The sequence below is a fragment of the Bison bison genome, unplaced genomic scaffold (assembly GCF_000754665.1).
Source record: "Bison bison bison isolate TAMUID 2011002044 unplaced genomic scaffold, Bison_UMD1.0 scf7180017864104, whole genome shotgun sequence".
NCBI lineage: Eukaryota > Metazoa > Chordata > Mammalia > Artiodactyla > Bovidae > Bison > Bison bison.
The window spans coordinates 467,776-490,023 of NW_011494676.1; the positions used below are offsets into that span (position 1 = coordinate 467,776).

At 45.6% G+C, this 22,248-nt stretch overlaps 2 protein-coding genes across 10 annotated transcripts in view; both read right to left on the reverse strand.

Moving 5' to 3' along the window:
• The window catches only part of TARS2 (threonyl-tRNA synthetase 2, mitochondrial (putative)), a 20,026-nt gene extending 2,780 nt beyond the window's left edge, over positions 1-17,246 (reverse strand). For 3 of the 6 annotated variants that reach the window (XM_010838704.1, XM_010838702.1, XM_010838705.1), the window contains exons 1-14: positions 16,077-17,246; positions 8,904-10,398; positions 8,394-8,590; positions 7,946-8,069; positions 7,154-7,278; positions 6,243-6,360; positions 6,061-6,125; positions 5,733-5,811; positions 4,407-4,553; positions 4,113-4,211; positions 3,382-3,599; positions 2,761-2,923; positions 2,409-2,546; positions 2,152-2,228 (exon numbers count right to left, since the gene is read on the reverse strand). In XM_010838704.1, the coding sequence (XP_010837006.1) occupies positions 2,152-2,228; positions 2,409-2,546; positions 2,761-2,923; positions 3,382-3,599; positions 4,113-4,211; positions 4,407-4,553; positions 5,733-5,811; positions 6,061-6,125; positions 6,243-6,360; positions 7,154-7,278; positions 7,946-8,069; positions 8,394-8,590; positions 8,904-8,978 (1,625 nt within the window). In that variant the 5' untranslated portion in view covers positions 8,979-10,398; positions 16,077-17,246. Of the gene's footprint in view, positions 1-2,150; positions 2,229-2,408; positions 2,547-2,760; positions 2,924-3,381; positions 3,600-4,112; positions 4,212-4,406; positions 4,554-5,732; positions 5,812-6,060; positions 6,126-6,242; positions 6,361-7,153; positions 7,279-7,945; positions 8,070-8,393; positions 8,591-8,903; positions 10,399-16,076 lie in introns of all 6 variants that reach the window. The other 3 variants (XM_010838703.1, XM_010838701.1, XM_010838700.1) reach the window with 2 other exon arrangements.
• Positions 17,247-17,493: 247 nt separating this feature from the next.
• RPRD2 (regulation of nuclear pre-mRNA domain containing 2) overlaps positions 17,494-22,248 on the reverse strand; it is a 92,451-nt gene continuing 87,696 nt past the window's right edge. For 3 of the 4 annotated variants that reach the window (XM_010838709.1, XM_010838707.1, XM_010838706.1), the window contains one exon: positions 17,494-20,645. In XM_010838709.1, coding sequence (XP_010837011.1) covers positions 17,878-20,645 — 2,768 coding nt within the window. In that variant the 3' untranslated portion in view covers positions 17,494-17,877. The remainder of the gene's footprint in view (positions 20,646-22,248) is intronic. The other variant, XM_010838710.1, reaches the window with a different exon arrangement.

Consider the following 22,248-nt stretch of genomic DNA (forward strand, 5'->3'; position numbering starts at 1 on the left):
CAATCTGGAGAAGGCAGAAGGGAGGACACGCGAGAAACTAGAGCCAGTGCACTCCACTGCACATCCGCCCCCTCTATCTACCCACATCCCGGGCTGTGTGGAGAAGACATATCACCCACGGCATCCTGCTCCATGTCACTCCCTGGAGACTCTGGCAGTGGCTCTTTCCATTTAATAGTGATGTAACATTAGGGGACGTCAACATTCACATGAATGGCCCAGCTTCGCCCTGGCCTCTCAATTCCATGAGTTTCTCTCATCTCAGAGACCTTCACCCGAGCCCACACTGTGGCCATGACCTTCATCCCATCATCTCCCAGAATGGCTACGCCTCTGAAACAATCCATCAGACACCTGCTCTGATTCCTGTATCCTGTCCTTCCAGGTCTGACAATTATTCCTATAATGACTCTTCAATTTCTCAGCTCCTTAACTCACTTTTCTTCACACTCATAGGCCCCTCGGCTCTTCCCGCCCCCATTTCTCTCTCCATGAAGCTATAACCACTCTTCTGGTTCCCTGGTATCATTGTTCTTCTGTCACATCCACATGACAAACTCCACCTTGGTAGCATCCTCACTGCCCACCTGCCTGGCCCTGCAACAGAGCTGCTCTGCGTTGCCCAGCATACCACATACTACAGATGCAGAAACACTGATGCCAGAGGCTGCTGTGAACCTCAACAGAAGCCATGCTGTTGCCAGCAATCCACGGGCTAGCCTAACCAGCTCTGTGCCCTGTTCTCCTCAGGGATGCTCAAGCTTTCTCCTCATTTCCCTTCTTTAGCTCCCTCATAACAACTCTCCTCTTCCCCACTCCCATCTCAGCAAATGTTCCTGCCTCCAACCTTGTGGAGAATTCCAGTAACTGACAGCATGAGAAAGGAAAAATGTCTCAGCTTCTGTCACCACATCTATACATTTCCTCGCACCTACCCCAGCCTTTCCGCCTATCTCCTAAACAAAGGCACAGGGGTCCTGTCTATGGAGGGCTCTGGATCCCATCCCTTACGACGTCTCACAAATGTCCCTCTACTGAAACCCCTTCTACAACTTCAACTTCTCCCGACCCAAACAGGCTCCCTCTCATCACAGCATTTAAACATCCTCAAGCAACACCTCTTTGGATCTGACAGCTACTCTCCTTTGCCTTTATAAAAGCCAATGATCTTTAAGATTTGTTTGCTTTGGCCACACCACGTGCGGCTTGTGGGATCTTAGTTCCCCAACCAGGGATTGAACTTGGGCCCTCAGTTGTGAAAGCGCCGAGTCCTAACCACTGGACCATTAGGAAATTCCCTACAGCCAATGTTTTTGAAAGAGTTATATTCATTTATTCACTTCTGATTCCAACCCCCATCCCCATTTTACTGGAAAATGGCCCCTCAAAACCTAACAGCCTTGGGGATCCCCTGGTGGTCCAGTGGGTTGAGATTCCACCTGCCAGAGTGGGGAAACAGGTTCGATTCCTGATTCTGGAAGATCCCACAGGCCTAGGAGCAACTAAACCTGTGCACCAGAGTTACTGAGCCTGCAAACCTCAACTACTAAAGCCCATGTGCCTAGAGCTTGTGCTCTGCAATAAGAGAAGCCACTGCAGTGAGAAGCCTGCACACTGCAACGAAGAAGAGCCTCTGATTGCTACAACTAGAGAAAATGCTCATGCAGTAACCAAGACTCAGTGCAGCCAAATTTTATTAAACAAGCAAACAAACAAACCTAACAGCTTTTTCACTATATCCAGCAGGCCCTTCTCAGGGCTTTTTTTCACTGATTTCTTTCACCTCTTTCAACTTGCCATGTCACTCCTCGACCCAGCCCCTGCCTACAATGTTCCCTCCTGAGACATCTTTTTACTTAACCAACAATTACTTTTCAGATTAGAAAGAGATTCCTACAGGAAACCTTTTCTGACCCTCCAGAGTAACATGCTCCCTTAGCACCTACACAGTACTGATCCCATGGTGCTGAAAACGCCTTCTTTACCTCCCAGAAGCTTCACCAGACCTAAGTTCCATGAGGGCAGGAAATATATTGCTCTTCTTTACATCCTACACAAGTTTAAACACATTCTTCCGTATCTATTAAACATTTAATAAAACAAAACCAGAAGATGAATAAGTAAGATTCTTATCTGGGTGCCCAGCTTACCTTAGGCCCATAGAATGCACCATCTCCAGGGCTGATATCCCACGGTGCTCCAAATTCTTCTAGGGCCTGCTGCAGGACCTTTAGAGAGAAGGAGACAAGAGAAGAAATATGTCGCCTTAGACTTAACAAGCAACATATCCCACTAGCCCCCGCAATGACCCTCTTGGCACCTGCCTCTACCAGGGACCCTGATTCCCACCTCCCCTCCCCTTCCATTAGACTGCTTTATCCGCCTCTGCTTCCCTACGACTCGCTCACCTGCTCGGCCTGGTCCCAAAGGCAAGGCTCTCCCAGGAAGCCAGATGGCCGGGTAGACAGTGCCATGTGGAAGGAAAAGCCAAGGATGGTGTAGACAGAGTGGAGGAAATCAAGACAGCCTCGGATCTCTGCTTCCAGCTGGAGGAATAAGGGTAGGTGAGCTGCGTGACAGCTAGAGCTCTGGGGTCAGGGTGGTAGTTTGGGGGAAAGAAAGCAAAAACATTGAGGAAAGTTGGAGACAGAATGCAGCTGACTTATATAAAGGGGGCAGCTGAGGGTCAGGAATGTTGGCACTTCACAAGGAGAATGAAAGGTGGTTTAGACTGCTTCAGTGGAGCTGGGGAAGGGCCACCTGATCCGGTGCACAGAAGATGTGGGCGTCATCCTGCTGGAAGCACCGAAGCCGGGTCAGGCCACCCAGGCTGCCAGAGGCCTCAGCCCGGTGCAGGGCCCCGAAGTCGGCCAGTCGCAGGGGCAGCTCTCGCCAGGATCTGGGCCGGTGGGCGAACATTAGGCTGAGGTTGGGGTGGAGAAGAGTCAGGGCCACAGGGAATACTAACCCCTGAGGCCTGCTCCCCGGCCCGGTCTACTTCCCTTCTTTGCACCATCAGCTTACGCCCTCTCGGGCCTCACCCTGTCTCCTGCTGAGTCCTGTTAATTTTGCCTGGTTCTCAAGTGAATTTCTCAGTAACAATAAGACATCACTTCCTGTACCCCTATTCTGTGACAGGCATTGAACTGAAAAAGGAACCTGAGACAGCAGCTCCAAACCCTTGCTATTTTACTCATGATGAGACTGAGGCTTAGGGAGGTACAATGATTTCCCCAAATTCACATGGGGAGATAGAGGGCAGATTCAAGACTCAAATTCAGGGTTCCAACACTATTCCAAGGTGCCTTCTATTAATATTTAGCAAACCGGCTGCCTAGGCCTAGCCCCAGAAGAAACCAGGTCTCCTGGCTTCCAGCTCACCAATGTGCAGGGCAGTTCATGGGCTTGAGGGCGAGTGTGTCTGTGTGGGGGCTGGCAGAGTGGTCGCTCTGAGAGCTGGAAGGCCTGTCCAGGCCTGGTGGCTGCAGGGCAAACATGTCTTCCCGATAATGCTCCCAGTGCCCTGACAGCTCCCAGAGCTTCGCAGAAAACAACGTGGGGGTTTTCACTTCTGAGAAACCACGGCGGGTGTACTCAGCCTGCAGAGATGAAGACATGGGAGACCAGAGTGACTGGGGAGGAAAGGAGGCAGGGTGGCAGCTGTGTGGCTCTCCGGGCCCTCAAGTCATGCTGATCACAGCTATACCTGGTAATTACCACACCCCCTCTCTACACTCCCCACAGTAGACGTGCTGTTCTTGATTAAGGTCACTTGCACTCTATCATTCGAGGTGGCGCTAGTGGTAAAGAACCCGCTGCTGATGCAGGAGACAAAAGAGATGTGGGTTCAGTCCCTGGGTTGGGAAGATCCCCTGGAAAAGGAAATAGTAACCCACTCCAGTATTCTTGTCTGGGAAATTCCATGGACAAAGGAGCCTGGTGCGCTATAGTACCTGGGGCTGCAGAGTCAGACACAACTGAAGTGACTTAGCACACATGCACTCTATGGTATTAATGTTCAAACTTCTAATCCCTCTCTTTTAACAGTTGGATTCTTCTAGGCCCTCAGTCCCCCTCCAGTCATCCTCCCCCTGAACATGGGTCCTCCTTACCCTGATAAAAGCCACCAGTGCATTATACACCCTTGTCCCTCGAGGCAGGAAGAAGCAGCTCCCGGGGCTCAGTTCATGGAAGAAGAAGAGCTCCTGTTCCTGGAGGTGGAATCAGCAATGTCACTTCAAAGTGAAAGCAGGGCTTGAAAACCCAGAAGAGATTACTTGACAGAGTTGCTCAGTTTGTGGGATTCTGAATTTGATCCCAACTTCACAGATCAGGTTCCCTCCTTGCTCTGCAACCCTTATCATCACCACCTCCTCTGCCCCCATTCCCCCAGTCTCTCTCTATACCTTCCCAATGCGCCGGTGGTCCCGTAACTCTGCTTCCTCCCTCCATTCTTCCCAGGCCCTCAGCTCCTCTGCAGTTGGGAAGGAAATGCCGGACACTCTCTGCAGTGTCTGTGGGGCGTCTGGAAATTTCCACACTGATGATGAGTTCTGTGGGAGGACAGAGGGAGTCAAAGGGAAGATGAGGACTGAAGGCACCCACCCAACCTCCTTCAATCCTCAGATGATACTCTGGGAACAAGCATCAGAGGTACCCACTTGACAACAATCCCATCTCATCTCTCTCACCACTTTTCCAACCATCACCAGCAGCAGGATGCCCACCCCATCCTCCAGACAACCCCTGCCATATTTAGCACCCTGGAGGTACCTGGGCCTTGGTTTCTACACATGTACTGCTCAACTCTAACTGTATCTTGTCACCTCTGCATTCTCACCAGCACTATCTTACCAGCAATCCTGTACTTCCTTCCTTCCCCTTCTAATCAACAATGGCACAGGGAAGTAACCCTAAGCACTGGTCAAATATTAAGTCCATCCATCCCCTTATCAAGCTCCCATACAGTCATGAGAAAACCCCATCTCCCATGCTGTTCCTGGATTCATGAAATTCAAATGCCTCTGCTTCTCGTTCCTTGAACTACAGTACTAATAAGAAATGGCTTGCATTTTATAGTACTTTTAACTTGTCCTCAAACACTTTCTCTTGTGTTAGTTGGTTTTGTGTCTATGATATGGCCCTACTGGCAGGACAGCAATTAACAGCCTCACTTTACAGCTGGGGATCATGGGCAAGATTTACCCAAGGCCATATACTTATCAGTGGCAGAGACAGAACTCAGAGCAGATGCCTAGGTTTTCAGTCCAGGGCTTTTGCTCTACCTATCTGCCTGTCCCCTCACTCCCTGCTTCCTGCTCCTACTCCAACTGATAGTTCACCTTGCCCAGGAGCAGTCTTTTTATAAAGGGCAGGCCTCTGACTTAAAAGAATATTCTCTCTGTGCCTGTCAAATGGTGTTCCACACCTGCTCTCTCCTCATGAGTCTTCCCTAATGACCCTGTCCAGTCTGTTTATGCCCTCCTTTGCCATCTCCCTTGGTGGTAATGTCCGACTACAGAATTTGAATTGGCTTCTGGGCCCTGGCAGGGTGTTGAGTATCTGTCACTAGATGGGAAATTTCTAGAAGGCAGAGACAAAGTTTCTCTCTCCTTCCAGATTCCTCCCTTAGCTATCAGAGCAGAGAAGGGGCTGAGAATCACCTTCCCCTTCCTCAACTCACTCGAGTGAAAACACAGGAATCTCAACCTAACCCAGTCCTCATGACTGACCGACAGCAGTTTCAGGCCTCCAATCTGTCCAGTATGCCGAAGGTGGGGGCCCCTGCACAGATCAACCAGCATGCCACACCTGGGAGAAAGAAGGGGCCAGTGAGTGGTTTCCAAATTCTTGAGCTTCTAAGTTTCTCCCTCTCAGGGTATTTAGCTGACAGAAAGAGATGCAAAGAACTACTCCACGGAGAGAGCAGTGAGAGATAAAAACCAATGCCCATTTCTTTTGGGAGCACCAGATGACCTCTCTTCTTTCCCTCACGCCAGCCCTGGCCTTCCTTAGCGCATCCCCAGCTTTCCCTGTCCCTTCAGTGTCAGCAGCTCTCACCCATACACTGTTGCTGTTGGACCCGTCACCTTCTCCTCAATCAAGCGAAGCTTAAAGGGGTTATCCTGGAAGAAGGGGAGAGTGAGGACAAGCCTTCATTCTCACAAAGACATCCTGGAGAGAGCCACTCCTCCCCTCACACCTCTTGATCATTCTCCTAAACCTGTGTGTCTCCACCCCACCTTGAAGAGCTGGCGAAGCTGAGCCCGGGAAGCCTCCAGTCTCCGGAAGGGCTGAGCAGCAGCTGTAAGTTCCTGGCAAAACCGTTCCAAAACAGGCAGCTCTGAGCCCTTGACTGTCCTGGAGAGATGAAGAATGGTTGGCTGGCCTCTGTCTGCTAGGGAGCAACACCTGGGTGACACACCTGGGTACTGGATAGGGGGTGAAATCCTGCCCTCCAAAAATATCAAGTTACTGGCAACGACAAAGAGACTAGGGGAAAACAAATAGGAAATCAGGTACAAAGTTTACGGCTGGAGGAAAACAGCTCTAGGTATGAAATTAAATGTTGCATGCAGGCAATCTGGATAAACAAAACTAGAGAAACAGCAATGAGAGATGAAGTAAAAGTTGAATACATAAAGGCTAGAGAAGGTAAGTTTCAAGCTGATTTAGATAAGGAAGGACATGGACTAATAGAGACGGTGATACCAATGTCACAGCGGAGGCACGGAGGGACCCTGGCCCCAGCTTTCTTTCTCCTCCAAATTGAACATGCGTGAGGCTCCAGAAAAGGCCTCAGAAACCATCCCAGTAAAGAGGTACAAACTTTCAGTTATAAGATGAATAAGGCCTGCAGAACTAACATATAACACTGTGACTGTACTTGATGAATTCTGTATTGTATAATTGAAATTCTCTAAAAGTAGTTCTTAAGCATTCTCATACATACAAAAAAGCATGTGATAATTTGATTATGAGAATCCTTCTACAATGTAGACATATATCAAATCACCATAACTATACTTTAAATAAATTACAACTGTATTTGTCAATCAGACCTCTAAAAAAGAAAAAGAAATTATGGTGATATCTCTGAAAAAAAAAAAAAAAGCACCCCAGAATTATTCTCCTCCTTCCTTCCATCACTCACCGTTCCTTTCCTAAGAAGAAATCATGGTAAAAGCCACATTCTGTGCTTGGGCCTTGGCAGAGGACAGCACCTAAAAGCTGTTCAGCTGCTGCCCCCAGGACATGGGTACTGGAGTGCCAGAATACCTGGGTTCACAAGAAAGGAGTTCATGAGTTCATAGCCTTCTCCTTTAGTCCCTACCTCTCTGACCTCCTCAGAAAAGCTTTTGTGAACCAGTTATGAATAACTATCACAAAATGTGCCCCTGAGCTTGGGGGTGACTGCTGAATAGTAAAAGACAAATAGACAACAACAAAACGGAATATAAAAGAAAGAAGGTCCCTAGAAGCAATGCACAGAAAAGAGTAAGCCCCACTCCTCACTGCTTTCCAGTTTCAGAGCATAGTAGGAGGTTAGTCAGTTTTCATACCATCTAAGCTGACATGAAAAAGTGGAAGGAAAGCCAGGTCATGTGCCCAATTGTGCAAGCCACACTAAAATTAAAAATGTGCTACTGATGACTTATAATATAGGTCTCAAGAGCTGGGGGGCTAATGGGGCATATTATCTATTTTCAACTTAATTCTCTCCCTTTCACTAGCACAACTGGTCACTGCTTAATAGACCCAGGCTAAGTAAAAACTTTCATCCTAAGTTTCCAGCTTAGCCAGGACCAGTCAAGACAAGCAATATGCCGTAAGCCTCCCAAGTGCACTTGGAGAAACTGTGGCAAGAGAAATAAACGCTAGAAATGCCCACATAAACATCTCTTAGTTTAGTAGCCACTGTATCCCCGATAAGGAAGAAGCTTACCTTTTTCCCCTGTGCAGAATCGAATGTCAGAAACCGGAGGTCAGAATCTGTCTCCAAGGGCCGCTCCAGATCATAAGGTTCTCCATTGACTTGCGCAGCCACTGCAGTATCCGCCAGGTTTGAACTTCAGCAGTGAGGAATACAGGTAAAGAAAAAGACAAGGTTACAATCCAAAGGCGAAGACAGGAACTAATCTCTTAGCAACTCCAAACCTGCAAAGAGGAAACGGGTTACGGGAGCAATAGAATTTATCATTCCCCTCCACCCTCCATGCCTAATGGAGGAAGGTCAGAGACTATGAAACTAATGCAGATTGAAAAGGAATTGGCAGGAAATGCTATCTTGAGGAGGATGGGATAAACATACAAAGTCTCTTCCCTACTCCAATTAAGAAAGAGAAAGCAGAGATAGAAGCGTTATCCTGGTAGGTACAGAATGAGCCTAGTACCTGATCTGCTGGGCTAGTTGGTAAGGGGTTGTCTTCCATGCTACAGCATCGACTTTCTGACCTCCAGGAAGTGATATCTTAATAGTCCGCTGTTCCTCCTGTGTCATGCTTGCTAACCTCTTTACCTGAGCAGTCCATAGCTCCTCAAAATAGCCAAGCCGCTCTACCAACCAGTGTGGAGGGGTCGGCACAGCTGCCTGGAGGGAAAGATGTTAAGAAGTAACACAGGTTCCATCATTCCTTCCTGGGATTGGGACCGCGCGAAATTAGAACATTTAAGTGCCCGTGGTCCGAATCCTGGGCCTTTAAAAACACTGGGTGATACAGGGCCCTAGGCTAGCTCTAGGCTCCCCAGGCTGCTAACAGGAGGGAAACAATGGCGCATCTAAGGGCCAGGGTAGTCGGTTTCGGGGCCGCTGGGCGGGAGCAGACGGTGTCAAGCAGGGTTAAGAGCCTACACTTTGGGGTTCCGCTGGGCTGGGTCCAATGTGGCTCGGAAATTTTGGGTACCTCACGCACCGTGTGCAGCCCGCAGGCGTGTAACCCTGGGAACCGAAGCCGCCGACACCTCTGATACAGCCCCATTTTCCCTCAGTCCGGTCCTACATACTCAAATGATCGCCGCTTCTCCTTCGCCAGATTCCTCATTGACGTCTGGCCCAACAATATCCATGCCTATTGGTTACTACAGCTGCCACTCCAATCTGGGACCGCCTCCAGGAACTCCGAAGAGGAACACCCCACGCAGCACTAGCAGCGGTGTGGGTGGTTCCGCCTGACCGGAAGACCTAAACTGTTACACACGTGGGCAATTTCAGAGACCTGCAGTTTCAGATCAAAAGAGCAGTAAGATATCCTGCGGCTTTGAGGACAAGGGCAGGAAAATTTCCCAAAATGCAAGCGGAAGAGAAAGAGATCGGAAAGGGTAGTCATTTCCTTTTAAACCATACTTTTTCTTTTACATAGCCTTCACTGGCAGGTAGGAAACAGATAAAAGCATATACTTTGAGATAAGACAGATCTAGTGTAAATCCTGGGAATTGTGTCTTTTGGGTAATTTACTTCTAGAATTCCCTAGCGGTCCAGTGGTTAAGACTCTGCTCTTCCATGGCAGAAGCCACAGGGAACTGGTCAGGGAACTAAGAGCCCACAAGCCAGGCAATGCAACAAAAACAGACACCCCCAAACAAAATAAACTTCTGAACTTCAATTTTCTTATCTATAAAATGGGAATAATAATTCTCATTCTGAATTAATTTTATATTGTCTAATATATTGCATAGTACATAGTAATGGGCAACACTAGTGACAAGCTATGAGAATAAATGAATATAACCACTTTGGGGCTAGAGCAAAGAAACTGCAAAGGGCATTCTTTGGCATACCTTCATACTCATGGTGCTTAAAGAGGGCCCTTTAGAGATCCCTTAACTTACAGATGAGGAATTTAAGGTCACAGAAGGTAAGTGGTTTAATACCAAATGATGCTGGATTCTGAATCCAAGTTTCGTATTCTTCTACAACAGACTTTCTCTGGTAATAAGAAATTACTCCCAATACAATTCCCCCAACAGCTCAGAAAGAAGTGCCTGACCCTAGAACCTTAGCTCTCTGCTGCCAACCAAAACTGCCTCTAATTCCCATCCTAGCTCTCCTTTAGCCCTCTCCCTGCTATATCCAGAATACAGGACTAGGTGTATTTGATTTGTTTTCTATAGTAAAAATTGAAACACAACCAGATTTGTAAAGTATGAGGGGAAATGGATTTAGGGACAGATGTGAGGTTCTTAGTAATTCCCATTAGTCCCCTCACCTGGGGGTGGGGATGGTTGGTGTTGGTTCTCAAGTTTCCAATGGTGATGTTATCAAGCATTGTGGAGGAAGAGCTGTCATAGAAAGATGTTTAATCTAAGTTTCCAGAGGTTCTGTCTGGGGAGGCAGCAGCTGATCTGAGTCACAGGCACCACTCCGGATCTTGGCTCCATCTTCTGGTATATTAGACACCCTGAAATACAAAAAGAAATAGACAAGAGTGTGGAAGAGGAAGATTACTTGTATGTGTGTGAGTTTGGGAGAAGGTTAGGAGAATTTTTAAGTGGCAATCAGGAAGTGTGACAGCAGGCAGAACTCTTCCCATGGCTCTGCACCAAAAGGGACAGGGACGTGTTACACTGCATGCAACAAAATGGTAGCTGCTCTGTAAGTAATTAAGAATATACCAATCACTGTACTGACTTGAAACCCCTTAGGACTTGTATACTGACACACACCTTCTTTAACCGTTCTGCTTTGGGAGGATAGTAGAGGGATGGTGGGATAAGTAGATTAATTACAGTTACAGTAGCTGCCTGCACTCATCCCTCAAACATGTACTGACTACTGCCTATGCGCGATGCACTGAGCTGGGTGCTACAGGATGCCAATCAACCAACTGCTACATCATCACTTATGTGATCTGGTTTGCAGTGGAGGAAGGAAGGAATGTCACGTTATTCCATTCCTGTGGCATAAGCAAGCCAGCAAGCAAGCAGGCAAGAGTAAGCTAGCGAAGGCCAACACATTAATCACTTCACAATGTCTGATCTGTGACTAGCACGTCTCAGCCTCAGAATTTTAGCCAATTAGCCTGCTGGGAAAATATCTGTTGCTAGAACTGCTCCTCCCTTCCACCGGAGTATTACTCAACAACCCCTATGTGCCAAGTGCCATGCTTCACTATCTCACTGAATTCCGAGAACCCAACAAGTAGTAGTTCTTCTTACAATGAAGAACTACTACTTCTTCTTCTTCTACTACCCTTTAAAACGTTGAAAATGACTCTCAAAGAACTCAAATCCCACTCCATCTGAATGTAGGAGCAGTGTTATAACATGTTATGCTGTCTCATAGGGACCAGGATCATCACCATGCATCATGTTTGGTAGCTCATCTCTTTTTTTTCTCTCCAGGGCACAGTACTAGGAGCCTTTGGGCCCTAAGAGGCCTTTAATAGGGTGGAGAGAAAGTAATAAAAAGCCAAGAAAATAGGCAAAGAGGCATCTTACCAAATAACCTCTACCAGTCTAAGGTTAAGGAAAAAGAAGAGTTTAGGAAATAATACCAGATGTTTTCAAAGAAGTCTAGGGAAAAGAACTCCTCAGAAAAGGGTACACTAGACCCTGAATCAACTTTGAGAAACTCTCAGCTTTACTCCACTCTTAGAATAGACATCTTGTTAGTTACAGCTTTGGTTGAGGAGGTATTGTTTTTATCATCTTTTAACTGTTTATAAGAATTCTCTCCATGGAAAGTACAGTAAATTTCCCCCTTGTTATCAGGAGCAACACACACCTCCAAATCTTCATTCTTAGAAGCAAAATTTCCCTACACCAAAGCGGTAGAAGAGATATTGAGGGAAAAAGGAAAAATGTAAGAAGGTAAAAGACAAGAAAGGTTTGTTTCATTGCCACCGAGTGGTTTTGAGGCCCAAAGAACTAGCAGCGTGGCTAAAGCTACAGTAGGTGCTGTGGGAGGTTAGGTTAAAAAAATTTCCTCCCCCCCTTAGTAATAAAGATCTAGGATGGGGCCAAACTTTAACTTTGCTTTAAATATACTACAAAGAGAGAGTCCAGCCAACTTAGCTGAGTAAATTGAGGGGGAAACATCCTAGCCAGAGCATGGGGATAAACTGAAAATAAAACCCTGGGCTCCCCTGAACAGTCTCTACTAAGATTGTCCTTTCCTAAGACATTTCTTGAGTCTGTTCAAGAGAAATACAGCCATCACCATGCCTTTTAAATGACCCTGGTTGGTCAGTTCAAGAAAATATGAAGTCTCCCAAACACAGAAGCCAGTGTCAACTTAAGTTCGATGCTGAAATAAAGTAACAAAAACAAAGACCTAAGTAACCTGAAGGAAGGTCCTAGATATTATCTGTACAAGTATACAACTATGGCCACTACCCAAAATCCAAGATTCCAACTTAATACTTTATTACCGCTACTGCCCTTGGCAACGACTGGCCACTTAGAAAACATGAGACCTTGAGTATTGCCTTATGTAGGTGCAAAGGATTTCTAGCCAGGGGAGGAGGAAACCAAACTAGATGTTGCCCATCTCCTTTCTACCCATTCCAACTGAAACACCCCAAGAAAAATGTAGGAAGTTTCAAGTCTTATCTCCTCCTTCCCACAAATTAAGTGACAAAGGACGTAATTCTCAAGAAAGGAATCCAATGGGGAAGGGAAAGGAAGGCATGTTGGAACATCTAATTTGCTAAGAACCCCAGCAGATCCAGGGTGTGCTGGGTTAGTCAACACCCTTTTGAGTCAAACACAAAGAAACTGCAGCCTGTATTTGTTTCCTCTGTTGGCACTGCTCACTAGCCCTTCCACCCACATCTGTGTTCTCAACTTTTGACTCCTGCCACAGTGATAAAGGAAAAGGACAGGGGTAAAAAATGGAACCATAAGGTAACTGCAATTATCAGTTTCTAAATAGATCTCGGCCTTCTTATCCGGTTCCCCTGAAACTTGTAACTTAAGTATTGTTTCTTCTGTCCTCTCCCACCCCCTAGTTTGTCAGAAATAATTTATTTTACATGGCACTTGCTCCTTTCCTTTAAAGCACATGTGATTCTTTCTACTTCTACATGGGGGTAGAACAGGATGTTTACTTAAGAGCCATCTCATGGGTGTCCCTCTTGCAGCCTCAACCAGTTATTACTCAGCAACTGTGAACAGCAGCTGACCAGACTTGCCTATACGGTTTACTCATAATCAAGTATGAGAAACGCCTCCATACCCTAAAACATACTCTGTCCACATACATGAGGGGGCAACTCATTCCTTCTATACTATATTGGCCCAAATAAAACAATTTTGTGGAAGTTGTGTATTTTCAACATGCCCAGAAAGGCCAATGAGTTCTAAAAGCTGTTGCTTCCTTGGGATGGGGACAGGAATCAGGTGGCAAGTCAAGGCCCCACGTGGGGACCAGGAAGTTAGGGTGAGCCGGATTCCAGAAGCGGCCAGTACAGTGTACACCCCTACTTGCTGGGTGTGTTCCTAAACTGTGCTATTTCTGAAGTGTCTGGTGACACGTGTGCAGTTTCACATATTCAAGGCTGCTATTTAGGGCCTTCTACCCTGCCAGGGATCCAGGCCTGGTCTAGATGCAATGACTCTCTTTACCCCTTTAGCCAACACTTATTAAGCCTCACTGGGTCATGAAAAGGGATGGGGTGAGAGAGAGGTTAAGTGTGGCTTCTCTTACTGGCAATACGTGAGAAGGGTAGATGTGGGCAAAGAATTGGCCAGAAGGATCCCGACTGCCACTGCCCCAATTTTATGCTTGCTTTAAAAATACTTTTTTTGCTCACAACCATACAGTTTTTTGGTAAGACGTACAAAATTATTATCCATACGGTATACCCACTTCATTACCAAGCACTTCCTGAACATCTTGATCTTGCCCCACCCATTGTCCCTTTCCAAAATTGAACTGCCATAAAGGACCAAACAAAACCCACAAGGCCATAAAGATCTTAAGAAGCTCAGAATGCCTTCAGTGACATTGACTGCAGAAGTCAAAGCGGACAGCTGGACAAGATCAGAGAGGGGAAAAGTCAACCACACAACAAAGGAAACCATACTTTATTAAACAGGAAAACAAAAACATAATATTGGGGGCAAAGAGATTTTTAAAAAAAGGAATGGCTGGAAGAGAGGAAAGCGCAAGCAGTCGCAAGGCAGGCTTGAGATGGGGGGTCTTGGGCGTGTGTTTGCCTCAGACCTGTGCAGGTGCACACACACCAGCCCCTCTACCCTCCTTGCACGTTTAGACCAAAAGCAAATACAACTGTATCTTCAGAGATATATTCAGGCTTTTCTTCCTGCAATCCTGTAGCTGGTTTCACCTTCAGCCCTGGACAGTCCTGTAGGGTCTTTGCTGGAGAAAACTTAGGTCTTTCCAACAACAGGCCTGTTCCTCAAAGCAGCAGTTTCAGCTTCTGGAGAAGTTCCTTCCTATTTGCATTCACCAGAGAAGCCAGGGGCCCTTGGTCAAAGCCCCAAATCTCAAAGAAAAATGTCAAACCTTTAGAACTAGTTATTTTATTAAATGATATTAATACACATTTCAAAAGGATTTCATTGTTGTTGCCTCTAAAGCATGTACTTATTTTGTTTTCCACACTGAACACGTGAGAATATCAATCCAACATATCTAATTTAAATCTTAACAGGCACCCCAGCCCATTCAAAAAAAGGAGGGGAAGGAGGGGAGGCAAAAAGGAGAAAAAGCAGTAATTTACAGCGGCTTCAAAACAGTAACAGCTGAAGCTTACTTCTGCATGAACCACTGATAGTGAATATTCTGCAATTAGGAGTTTTAGCATATTCACATTATCTAGACAGGTTTGCTGTACCATATACATCACAAACATTGTATTCCTGGGACTGGAAAGGATGAAAGGCCTATTCTCTTATCATTTTACCCTCCCTGGAAATAAACCAAATTCTATTTATTCTCAACAGAATTTGGGAGGGCAAATGGGAGCAGGGACAGAGGTTGAATCTAAGCTGACTGAAGGGTAAACTTTTACAGAATATTTAAGGACTCAATTTCTGATATTGGATCACTGAATTTTAAGTGGTACCAGTGTACTCATGCCGTACCCACTGATTCTCTGTCTGTGATTTTACAGTGAGCACCAAGAACCTTAGTAACAACTTCGCATTATCTGTTTGCATACTGAATCATGTCCTTGCCAAGACACACTATACTATGCTTTTTTAAAAATCTTGTTCTGAGGTTGAAATACAAAAGTCAGAGCATGGGCACGGAGTTTTAAATCACAGACACAGAAAGAATAAAACCCCTTTGTTTCATGTTATGAATACCAGAATTATCTTATTTCACTATATCACATATATATACACACATCGTTGTCTTCACTGACTGCTGTAGGCAGATGTCCTTCAAGTTAACAAACAGCTGACAGTTACATACAAATCCTCATTTCCATCCTGAAACAAATGGATTTTGTGGTTTAAAAAAACAAAACACACTCCACAGAAACCCAACCCTTAAAGTCCATCTTTTATAACTGTACAAGGTCTTCCCTTTCATGTACTAGCTATCATGCTTCTGAGGACAATTAACCTGCCCCAACATTCAGGAAACCACTTTGCTGACCAACCCCCCATTTTCTGATAAAATCAAATGGTCAGAGAGCCTTTTCAAGTAAACGCTACTTTTAGATTAATCGAGAGCAGCAGAAAGAATTCACATTCTTTTATTCTAGAATGAAAAACATCCCACTTAATTTTCTGCAAAAGAAAAAAAACCTATTCCAGTTTTGAGTTAAAACTTTCTCCCTTTACCTCCCCCCACCCCACCCTCACACTCTTTTATACTTTTCTCTAAACAAATGTTTTAGGACTCAGTATAACTGTATTGTTTCTTTGCTTTGCTACACTATATATCTCATCCCACTTAAATGTTGTGATATCATGCGTTTTTATGCAGGGAGAGCTACAGGGCAGAGAGGCTTGAGAAGGTCAAAGAAAGAACAGCTGGCTTAAGACCAGAAATGCATTAGGAAGATGGAGGACTTGCAAGATCCTAACCACAGAAAACCACAGAAACCAAACAAGTAACATGGAATAAATTACACAAAAACACCCAAACTATGATGCACACCTGGTTTGAGCTGCTCTTTTACCTGCAAAGCAAGCTTATTCTGAGGCAAAGAATCATCTTCTGTCACTACATTGCCCACGGTCTCCCATCTGTAAAACTTCACCGGGGGAATCCAAAGCAATCCCCACACTTCCTAGTTACTTCTACACTAACTTGGAAGAAAATATGAAACTTGCTAGGATTTCCTTTTATAGTCTTTTACTCATCTGGCTGGAGACTACCAGTGTGTACTTTAGGGTAAGACACTAAATAAAAAAATGTAGTCAAGCAACATTTGCTTTTCAGTGTCCCTAAACACTCAAAGCGCAGTGATTGTCTTTTCCCAGTACTAGCTGTAGAAATACAAATAAGGAGCTTTTCAGTTCAGGGAGAAAAAAAAAACACTTTTTTTTTTTTCATATAAAATGACTAAGGGCATAAACATTTTCTATTGAGAGTGGGAGATGAGGATAAGGTTTGAGCCTTGAATGTGACAGGTTGCTATCCATAGAGTGGGGTAAATTTAAACTAATCAGGTCCTCATATTTGTCTGCAAGGATACGTATAACATCCATTTGTCACTAAGACAGAGCTAAAGAGGTATAAAGAAAGATGCTACTGAACTTCCTCCTTCAGAATACCAAGAGGAGGGGTGAACACAGGACTAGGTCAAGGGTAAAAGATAAAGACAAGTATTTCTTTCCCCATAGTTAACTTTTGGTGACAACTACCAACAAATGTCACATTAGGGAGGCACCATGGTAAAAATGTCTACTTAAAAAAAAAAACAACTGGGAGAATGTTTCAGTTGCACCTCTGTATCTACTGTCAACTACAGTGACTTTCCGGCTAGATTAGAAATGTAGACGAGAAAACTGAGGGAGAAAAAGTCAAGGAAAAAAAAAGCAGGAAGCAAGAGCTTGATTCCAGATATGTGAAACCACCTCAGAAATATGTTTATGACAGATGGCCAAGTCAGATCATACCATCAATGGCTCCTTTCTCTCACTCTCTGTATTGCAGTTACTTATTCTTTAATTTTAATATACCTGGCCCCCTTTCTTCTACTCAAAGGAGGAAAATTCTTTACTAGGATAAAATGAGGTCTGTATTTCCTCAAAGTTGTTGCCTGATAGAACCTCAGAAGAGGCTGAATTAAAAAACAAGGGCTTAGACTTTGGGAGAAAGGTCAAGAACTCAACTTCAATATGCCTTTTAAAACAAAAGAAAGCCCCCAAATAACTTGACAGGTCCGAGGTCCCCCACATTTCCTCCCCTGCAACATCTCTTGGCTGTCAGCAGGCCACAGAGCACACAGGGAAGACAGCCACACTGGTTACAGCAGGTGACTGAGCTGGACAGAGAAGGGGACAAGAATCCCTCCATTGACTACTTGATAAGCCAAGCCCCAAATAACATCCCAACATTGCACATGGTATTATCTGTACTGATGGAAGTTTTATTTCAAATGTAGTAATACTCTTCAATAGATGGGGTAAAATAAGATTTGTCTTCCTCCCCACCCTTCAAACCCCCAGCCAAATGAAGTGGCTTTAGTTGTGTTTCTTTGCCCCCCCACCCCCTTAAAATACAAACATCTTGGAAAAGGTAGGTATAAGTGCAGTGGGAGGGAGGACTGGATGGAATAGTGAAATGTAAGCATATATAACTTTTTAATTTGGAAGGGAGGTCCTTTGTCATAATAAAAAAAAGAAAGAAAAAAATAGATCAAAGGAGGGAGAACAAATAAAAACAATGATAATAAACCAAACTCCTACTTCCAATGCTCTCTACTGTTCAAATGCCTTTCCCTTAGTTTCCATCAGTACCTGGGAGGGAAGAATGGGCGTTTTGGTGCAAAGAACGGAGGGCCCCTAGCGAAAGGTGGCCTGGGTCTCTTTAAACTGTGGAAAGGGTCTCTGCTGAGAAAAGGCTCCCTAGGCCGGAAGTCTGGCCGGGGACTCCGCAAGATCATACCACTCCGGTTGATGGCGTCTCTGTGTGAGGGACCCAAGGGGGGGCCACTGCTGCTGTTGCTGCCTCCCCCACCTCCTCCTCCATGGGCTGGGCCCAAGTGCTCCAAAGAATGGGAAGGCAGGCTCAGGCTCTCGCGCACACGGCTAAGGCCGGGGCCGTTGAGGTCCCGCTGGGTGGGGCCCCCATGGTCCCTGGGTCCTGGGAGCACCCCGAAATGATCAGCCAGGGTCCCCTGAAGGAGGGAACTATGGTCCTTGGGAAATACTGCCACGGCCCCCGCCACTCCGTGCTCTGCCAGTGGTGGGGTTGGGAAGGGTACAACCCCAGAATGGTCACCAGGAGGTGGAGGAGGAGGAGGAGCAGAAAAAGGGACGCCACTCCCGCCACTGCTGCTATGTTCCCCGGGGGGCGGAGGAGGGGGTGGGGTGGGGAAAGGAACTCCACCGTGCTCCCCAGGAGGTGGGGCAGCGTGGGCCAGGGCTGCCTCCTTTGCGAAGGGGTTCGAAAGATCCACAGAGGGTAGATGAGTAGGTGCATCTCGAGAGAAGATACCACCATGATCCTTAGGAGGGGCAGGTGGGGCAGATGATGGCCCCACTGGCTCTCTCTGGAAGGGTGTCCCATGATCCAAGGGGGATGGGGGGAGATGATGCTCAAATGTTGAGTTGAAACTGTTGGAACGGAAGCTGCCGACACTTTCCTGAAATTGGGGTGCTCGTTCTTTGTATGGTGCTGTTTTAAAGCCAGTGAGGCCTCCGCTGCCCCCACCCCCAAGGGATGCCAACTCAGAGGCACTTGAGGGGCCATTGTCAAAGGAGCCTCCTGAGGTGCTCAGATCAAACCAACCCACCCTTGAAGCCTCACGCCCATGTCCTCTATTTCCCTTCCCAGGGACTCGGATGGACTCTACAGTCTGTATCGGCTCCCCTGACATCCTCCTATTGGATGCATTATGATAACCCAAGGTTTCTATAGGGGCCCCCTTCTCTTCGGTACTGTCAGGCAAGTCTAAGCAGGAGGAGGAGACTCGAGTCTCTATGCGATAGTGCTCTTCTTGTTGCTGCTGATCGGCGGCCGTCAAGCTCAGCTGGGCGAGGTTTGACAGGCTGACACCATCACTTGAAGTGCCCTTGTTGGGGGCCTGGCCAAAATGTTTATCATCTGAGGGCTTTCGTGAGGCATTCTTAAGCATATTCTTAAACTCAATCGTCGACGTGGTGGAAATGGTAGAGGCCAGGACTTTCTCCACGCCTGACGTGGGTGGGTGGCCCGTGGGAGCAGCAAGGGTGTTCTGCGGAGAGAAAAGGGACCGATGTGGGACTGGGTGAGGAGAGTCTGGGTACTGCTTCTGTGGCAAAGTGAGATGCCCCGTGGCAGACTGAGACAAGCTATTGTGGTTGGAGTCAGGGGTGAAAAATGAATCATTCTTACTCGGCGATGGTGACCGGTCAGACCCCGCTTCATTCCCTCTGACGCCGAAGGCACTGAACAGTCCAGGGGGAGACGAAAGCCGGCCACAGTTCTCACTAGAGTCCAGGAGGGCCCGCACAGATGCAGGGAAGGCAGACTTTACCCCAAATTCTTGACCCCTGTGGCTGTAACTGGACAGGATTGGCTGGTACTCAGTGGTATCAGAAAGCTTGCTTGATTTCAGGATAGACTTGGCTGGGTTCTTCTCTAGGGTCATCATGGCAGATGGTGGAGGCCCTGAATACTCGAAATCTCGGTAATCTTCATCTTCCTGGAAAGAAGTATCTGGATAGAACTTCTCCTGTGAAGAGTCCATCAGAGAAGACGGTCTCTCCATTCCATCGGAAGGCTGCTTATAGGGGGAGTCACTGCCCAAGCCAAAGGGCCGAAACGTAGACACAGAACTGGAGAGCTCTCGGGGGAAGCTTTCCTCTCTCCCAGGGGGTGGTGATCTTGTACTGCTGGGTGTTGAGGACCCAGGGCTAATGATCTTAGAAAGCAGGGACATGGTATCCACACTGCTGGACGTGGGCTTGTCCATCATCTCATCCTGAGTGGGTGTCCCACTCCGTTCATCCCGTACCGGGGTTCCATCAATGTTGTCAACTGACGTGCTAGTAGGGCCACGCTGGAAGTCTGATGGATGGCTTTCTGCTGGAGCACTGGATCCCAAACTGCTCAGGATTGGGATGTTTAAGTTTAAGCCACTGAAACCAGGATTACCTTTTAAGAAGTTGTGGATCTTCATTTCCAGGCTTGGGGAGGTGGACTCTGACTCCAGCTTTGGCTTGGAGGCCTCTGAGGATTGGCACATGGCAACTTCAGTAGGCGGTGCAGCAGGGCTAGCACTGTGGTTACCTGTGAACCCCAAAGTGTTGGAGGGCAGCTTGAAAGTAGTGCTTGGGAGCCCTGGGCTTTGCCCAATGGAGGCCTTGCTGGCTGAAGTTGACGAGACTTCAGAAGTTGAGGAATTAGGAGAGTAGTTGAAGCTTTTGGGAATAAAGGACTGGGTATTGGAGGGCAGGTTTCTTCCTTTTATGCTAGAGACTGTGGTGTTAGCAGGGGAAGCTGAAGTGCTCTGGGGTGTAGCTTCGCTGGATGGAACTGGGTTCCCAGTAACACTCTGAAGTAAAGATGACAGGCCTGTAGAAACAAAGATTAGAGAAGTTAAGAACAACAACTCCCTACTTTCCAATGAAAACAATGTAGGCTAATCAGATATTCATTCCAGTGGGAACTAGACAGACATTAAAATATGAGATCAAAGGGATTCAGAACAAACAAGTAATGGCTAAATGTCACAGAAAACACTGGTCTGATTTATCAATATAAGGAGAGCAAATTACTGAAATATTTCTAGTAGCCATGAAACAAGGCCAACATGGCAAAATAAAAGGCAACAGGAAGAGGGAGATTTTAGTGTCAGAATCACTCAGAGTTTAAACAAGACAAAACAGGAAAAGAAAGGGGGCATAATTATCTGTAAAATAACACTTTAAGCCAGTATTTCTTAATGTTTGGTCTGCAGAATTGTTTCTCTAAACGCAAACAGATATTCTGCCCTATCTTTCCTTTCCAACTTCCGCAACTGTCTCTAATAAGTTAATGTACAGTTATTCTTAGGACAGAGAGAACGACATGCAAATTGCAGGGACTTATGTGACCTGTGATGCTTTTTTTAAGAAGCATATCTTGCTGGATTGGTGTTATATTTGGGGAAACAAGGCTTCGGTTGTGAAATTTTTAGTTGTAGAATGTAGCACTAATAAATATACACCAAAAAGCTTATAGAATTAGACCTTTGGGGACACTGATCCTTTGACAAGACGACACACCAATCCCCTTCTTATAGCTTGGAAAATTCAAGGATTATTGGTCTATACATGTTGACACTGATGAGATCCACCTCTACTCGCTGACAGACAAAACATTCTCAGAGCACCAAGAAAGAATTCTTTGGGGGCAAAGGCAGGCTGAAGTCCACCAAAGCAAACTGCTCCTGTAGAAAATTTCTTGAAAAAATATTTGATAAAGAAATAACAGAAGGTTCTTTATTTAAAATCCAATCATATTTTGGAAAATTTACTCAATTTCTGATCACAAACGAAAATTTTACATACACTTCACCTGAATTAATAGCTTTCAGTCATATACTAAAACTGTTCCTTCATAATGATATATGAAAAAAAAATAATATTTCATTTGATATTTCAATTATTGTTTCTTTAAAATTTCAATTTTTATCCTTATTTGCTAAGAGAGTTAAGGTTTTAAAATTTTTAAGGTTGTTCCATCTTTGCAGCATTTTCAAATGCCACTGACTTCTAAACAATGATGCATGGCTTTTATTATTATGCAATATTTGAAAAATCCAAACAATTAAAACAGTTTATTTTCATTGCTATCCTCCTGAAAAAATATCTGTATTTAATTTTAAATAATCTCCCTGGCTGTACAATTTTCCTCTTTTTAATAGTTTGATTTAATTCTTAACAGCAACTGCTTTTACCAAAATCAGAAGTCTTGAAGCACTGCAAAGTGATAATATCCTATGATTATAAAATGGTATTTCAGCATATCTTTCAGATGTTGTGAAATGAATTCTTCAAGAGATCATCTTCTTAACATAGATACTACTCAGATTTCTGGTAATAGGGGAAATATTACTCTCTTACCACTAAATATTACTTTATTTATACCCACTATAGTGTCTGCCCACTAAAGTCATTCTTTTGTGCTGAAAATA